At 42.0% G+C, this 6,000-nt stretch overlaps 1 protein-coding gene across 2 annotated transcripts in view; it reads left to right on the forward strand.

Moving 5' to 3' along the window:
• Positions 1 to 1,379, forward strand: part of mrpl11 (mitochondrial ribosomal protein L11) — a 99,774-nt gene extending 98,395 nt beyond the window's left edge. For both annotated transcript variants that reach the window (XM_036127043.1, XM_012861830.3), the window contains one exon: positions 550 to 1,379. In XM_036127043.1, the coding sequence (XP_035982936.1) occupies positions 550 to 664 (115 nt within the window). In that variant the 3' untranslated portion in view covers positions 665 to 1,379. The remainder of the gene's footprint in view (positions 1 to 549) is intronic.
• Positions 1,380 to 6,000: the final 4,621 nt, after the last annotated feature.

Consider the following 6,000-nt stretch of genomic DNA (forward strand, 5'->3'; position numbering starts at 1 on the left):
TGCATACTGAAAATATTAGATGCTTTAAGTTGTAATATTGGTTTCCAATTGCCTCAAAATGTCACAACACAAACAAGCTTCCACTGTACCTTTTCCATCCAATCGTTTTTTTTTCTTTCATATAAACATATTTATATTTCATGACAATCATTGTGTTCTGTTTATTTTGCCATCAGCTGTTCTTTGTTGTTATTCAGAGACATTCGCCCTCTTGGCTTCCCTTTATGAAGTGCTTCTCCTGGAATCACTTTCAAACCCTTGAAACTTGATGTGTCCTGCGGCTGCAGCACATTTTTGATTTATTGCGAGTAACCCCAGAGGACAAATTGCTGCGTTTGCCTCGTTAGTGGTGGATTCATCTGAAGATGATTGCCTCTGCATTGTTCTCTGATTCTGGGGTAGCTGATGCCCAGATGAGTTAATGTTGCAAGCAGCTGAGGCGCCGTCTGATCGTCCAGGCGACAACATTTTCACTGCTGGACCGTTTTTGCGGGTAACTTGTTTTAAATCCCCGTTCCCCTGTGATAATTCTCTCTGTTTCCTCTCCAGTCTTTCTGCAGATGAGTACAAAGTCTTCCTGGAGCAGCGAGAGGAGAAGCTGAAGGCCGACGCTGAAGCAGCTGCGGCCGCCACATCCGAAGCTGCGTCGGGCAAGAAGAAATAAAAACCGCCCACGCTCTCCTGGATTCCTTTATTTTTGACTTTATACATGTCCTACATTCTTGAGAAACCTGTGTTAATAAAAGTTTTGTTTAAAAAAAAAAAGTCCCTTTTCTAACTTTGATCTTTCCCCACCCACATGTCTGCAACAAAAACACCAACTCTGGTTCTGAAACTATTCATGACCGTAAATTATTGGCTTCCCTGAGCTGAGATGCTGAGGGTGTAATTGTTCCTTCTCTGTAGGGTTTGTACCTTCAGTCTCTTTGATGCTACAATCCATTTTTAACGCTTCTGGAAGCAGTTTGGCTCTAAGGCAGCTTGTGCAGATGGATTCCTCCATATTTCACCCTTTTTTTTTAATCATTTTGGGATCTGAAACATTCAGCACATTAATTATTGGTTAAAAGTTTTGTTTAATGTTTTGGGTTGTTTTATTTTTTGCTGCACAAAAGCAGTCAGTGGTGATTGTCAGATCATTGTGTTAATAATTAGGAACATTGAGCCACGAAAATGTAAAAAGAAATTCCATTGAAAAACATTTTAACTTTGAAGATGTTTAAACTGCAATGAAAGAAGATGAGACCTTGTCTCTTCAAGGTGAGGAGCTTTGATTGCTTTAATATTTGAAATAATTGTTTTGTTGGAAGAAACACAAGAAAACATCAGACTCTTTTGACCAGGAAGAAAAAATCTAAATAAAGTATTTTGTCCCAATATTCTGTGCTTCAAGCTTCCCGTAGTAAGTTTTGTTGTTCTTCGTTGCTTTGTCTGTTGTTGCTTTTAAAAGTAAAAAAAAATAGATAATTTAGAGAATCTGAAATATGCAAGGATTTATTGCACAGTTGCAGTATTACCAGAAATTATTTGGGTGTTTGATCTGAGTCTGAATTTATTCAGTGGGTCGATAACTGCAGTGCATTGTGAACAGAGGACTCAGCATGTAAATCTGATGTTCAGGAGCAGGACACCTCTACAAAGGTGAAATCAATCTTAGCAAGACCTGACTTGGGGAAACTAGTTCATGCTTTTATCACAGCTCGTCTCGACTACTGTAATGCTGTATAAAGGCATCAGCCAGACCTCTCTGGCCCGTCTGCTAACTCAGACCCGGAGGCACAAACATATTACTCCCATCTTAGCCTCCCTTCACTGGCTCCCTGTGCTACAGAATTCATTTTAAGCTTTTTTTTTTTGTTTTTAAATGTTTGAACAACTTATGTGAGCTGATTCAGCCTTACTGTCCACCCCGACCCTTTAGATCAGCTGCTGACAGCCCCTAAAACTAGGCTGAAGCTCAGAGGTAACAGAGCATTCGCTGCTGCTGCTCCTCCTGAGTTATGAAATAACTTAGCATTGAGTATCAGACAGGGCTCCTCTTTTCCTGTTTTTGGTGGTGGCCTACTGGTTAGAGCAGCACGCTTGCGCTCAGAGAAGGATGCAAGTACCCGGTTCGATCCCAACTGCCTGCACTCTGGGTCCCTGAGCAAGACCATCAACCCCCAACTGCTCCCCTAGCGCCCTACAGTGGCAGCCCACTGCTCCCCAATGGGGATGGGTTAAGATGCAGAAGTGAATTTCTCCATTGTGAGACCAATAAAGTTCAATTATCTATTATTATTATTATCTTCTAAGAACACACTTTTATTTTCTGGCTTTTAATACACTGTGATTGTCATGTATGGCATTTTAAAATGCTCTTGCCATGAACCTGGTTTTTAGCTTTTGATATTGTGTGTATGTTTTTAACTTGTTTTTAACCTTTTCTTGTTTTTTCCAAAAAAAAGTTAAAAACAGAGCAACTGGACTTGTTTTCCGTAGTTGAAGACGTTTCGCTTCCTCTCCAGGAAGCTTTCTTAATTCAAAAAGTCTGGAGTAATGTGCAGTACCAAGCTTTATACTGCTGCCTAACAAAGACCTTGTAATGGCTTAGACAACATGCAAATTCAACCGAAACAGGTCCACCCCTTAGTAACTGGTAGTCCTTAAAGTCATTAATGCAGCAGATTGAACCGAAACTAGTCCACTCCTCTGTAACGAGGAGTCGTTAGGGTTGTTGTTGGCCTGGTTTAAAGGAACGATGTTATGATCACCCATATGAGGGTGAGAATTTGAGGTGATAGCTTTTCTTGTTTTAATGCACAGCGCTTTGGTCACCCATGCGGTTTTTGAAATGTGCTCCAGAAAAATAAAGCTGATTGATTGAATGAAAGAGCATACAGGATGGGCTCCTAGGGACTGGATTAGAAGATAAATGAGTATTTTTCAAGTGATGCTTTTCTTAATGTCTTTTTTATCCCCTTTAAAGGGACAGTGCGTAAGATTTACTTCCATCTAGCGGTGCACTAAATGAATTACAGACGACCGAGAGCCGTCTGTGCCAGGAGGCCAGAATGGTTGTTGGACTACACTGCTCTGCTTTTAACATAACGCCAAAATAAACTTCACTGTTATACTGAATTAACTTACCTGTCCAGCAGAAAGCCTGAAAACCCTGTATCCGTTTTGAAGCCCCGCTCCCTCAGGAATTGTCTCCACTTGGCAAAATCTACGCCGATGTAGCTTCACGTTTTCTCTGGGTAATTGATTATTTTTCTTTTCTTGGTTACTTTCTCATCCCTCTCGCTGGAAAAAGGAGCCTGGCTGATCCTCCATTTCAACAGACAACGGCAATTATAACGATCTGTGGTCGTCTTTGCTTGTTTTCTACTCCTCCACCGACAGGACTTCTTCGTACAGAAGACGGATTGGGAAAACGCGTAAGGCTGACAAGTTTGTCTTCTTTTAGCTACTGTAATCACAAGTGCCGATGCAACATGGTGTCTTTTATTGGGTGCAGCCCCACCAAAGTATTTATAAACTAACACTAAGCTATGAGAACGTTTTCATTTCTGATGCAATTATTAGTCTTTGGCAAAATATGTATTCATGGAACCAGTCCTTGATTTTTGCTAATAAAAAGCCAAAATAGTTATACTTTATTAATTAAGCATTTTGTTGCTATAAACACACAACTAACTAGAAAAAGAAATTATTTGGAAATATTTAAAACTGCATTTATATAATTGGTGTGTTTTGGATCCAAAAACATAGAAAATATTGAAACCTTAAAAGGTATTTCTTTATTCGGGATAAAGATTTTGATTTAAAAAAAAAAAGTGATTAGAAAGGAATGAAAAATATTTCCTTTAATCAGCAGAGCTTGGTTGTTGTTTTTTTAGATGTCTCTCATAATTTTCCAGAACATGAGAATTGATTCATGAAACTGCTTTTGCTGGATGCTTCATGTCATAGTTGTGCAAAAAGAGGATGTGTGTTCCAGCGTCATAAAGAAGGCACCGTGATCTCTCAGAAAACCCTGTCGTTGAGTCAGACAGTGGCCTGCAAGTATCCCCCCCCCCCCCCCCCCCCCCCGTCCCCCCTTGGCATTTTTCATGTTTTGCTGCTGCCCAACTTAGAATTACGATGGATTGTTTGAGCGTTTGCACCATTTAATTCCCTGAACACACCAACAAATTTGAAGACGCGTTATTTTTTATTATTGTGAAGCAAACAGCAAATGGAATTAAATAACAGAAAACGTATTTGTGTATAACTGTGCACCCCCCTAAAGTCAGTACTTCATAGAACCACCTTTTGCAGCAATTCCAGTCTCTGAGCTACTACATCTTTCCTCTGGGATTTCTGCTCATTCCTCGAGTCTAAACTGCTCCAGCTGTTAAACAGAACAGCAAAACCAGTCGATAAAGTATCACAGGTACAAAAAAACAATATCTTGATACAATCACTGAAGAATAAACAGTATTAATTAATATGACATGTATAAAGTGACATCTAAAGATAATAATAGGGGTTTTCGTTTTCCTTATAGAACCGAATCTGCAAGCACCTGCATCCAAGCACCTGTAGGTGTTTGTGAGAGTGTGCTTGTGTATGTAAGGTTTATCCATAAGAAAAATGCTTAATAGTGGTTGTGAGCAGCCAAAGATCCCCCCCCCTCCAGAGCACTGAGGCAGACTCCAGGGGAACCAGAACACTAGATGCCCAAAGGGACCCCCAGAGCAAAGGTGCCCAAGAGGGGCCAACACAGGGATTCTGTCTCCCCCATCTGCGGCAGTAGCAGAGATGAGCCCCAGAAACCCCCCCCTACCCCCAGCAGTCACAACGCTGAAGGACCCGGGAGCCGCGGGGACAAGCTACCCGTGGGCTACACCGGCAGCCAGCTACACCCAAGCGGATCAAGCCATGGGCCCAGAGACCTGCAGTGGCCCCACATGCAAACACTCATACCCACACAAAAAAAGGGAGAGTACATACACTCGCACTCACCACACACATCCTATACTCCCAGGTCCAGCTCCCGGACCCAGGAGGTGAACCCCAACATCAAGATAGTGGGTACCACCACAACCCGACCTACCCGGTCAATACTCCGATCCTAATCCACCCCGATCCCAGCCCAGACGACTCACAGGCCTGTCCACCCGGAGATGTGGCCAACATGAACTGAACAGGCCAACCAACCAGAGCCCGTCCCACAAACCCTGAGGTACAATCCCCCCCTATTCCGGGGGAGTATTTAATATCTGGATACCTTTTCCTCTCCACTCTTTCTTGTATGTCTCAACAACTTTTGTCCCTGACTTGTTTGGAGAGCTCCTTGGTTCTCATGGTGTGATGCCTCTGACGGTGCTGCAGCCTCTGGAGCCGTTCAGACAAGCTGTGTTTATACTGACAGCTCATGTGACTCTTAGATCGCACACGGGTGGACTTAATTTCATTAATTATGTGACTTTTGAAGATAATTGGTTGCATCTGAACTTTTTAGAGGCTTCATAGCAAAGGGGGTGGATGCCAATTTCCTGTTTTTCACTTTTTTGTTGTTTTTTTTATGTATGTTTCACATTTCATGTCACCAACTTAAACAATTTTTTGCAGCTCCTTCACCTAAAGTGGTAAATACTTTTGCAAGGCACTGTATAAGAAAACAATCACACCAGATTGTATTATTTGAATTTGTCTTTAAACACTTTCCTAGATGATGTTTCTGGACGTATTGACTTGATATTTATCAAGTTGTGGGAAGACTCTGTGAGTTTGTTACATTTTTAAGTCGCCGCTATCACTATCAAGCCATAGAGCCATAAACTCTACCATCCTGGCAACGTTTTGCCTTGAAATTATCCCACCAGATGAAGACATTTGGACAGACGAAGAACTCACTGCAGAGATTTTGTTCCCCTGCAGCTCCTCCCAGATGCTACGGAGGAGAGCGCGCTGAAGTTGGCCCGGGAATCTCTGCTCAAGCTGTTGCTCTTGCATGCTGATCAAAATGATGAA

This window comes from Fundulus heteroclitus, chromosome 23 (genome assembly GCF_011125445.2).
Source record: "Fundulus heteroclitus isolate FHET01 chromosome 23, MU-UCD_Fhet_4.1, whole genome shotgun sequence".
Taxonomy (NCBI): Eukaryota; Metazoa; Chordata; class Actinopteri; order Cyprinodontiformes; family Fundulidae; genus Fundulus; species Fundulus heteroclitus.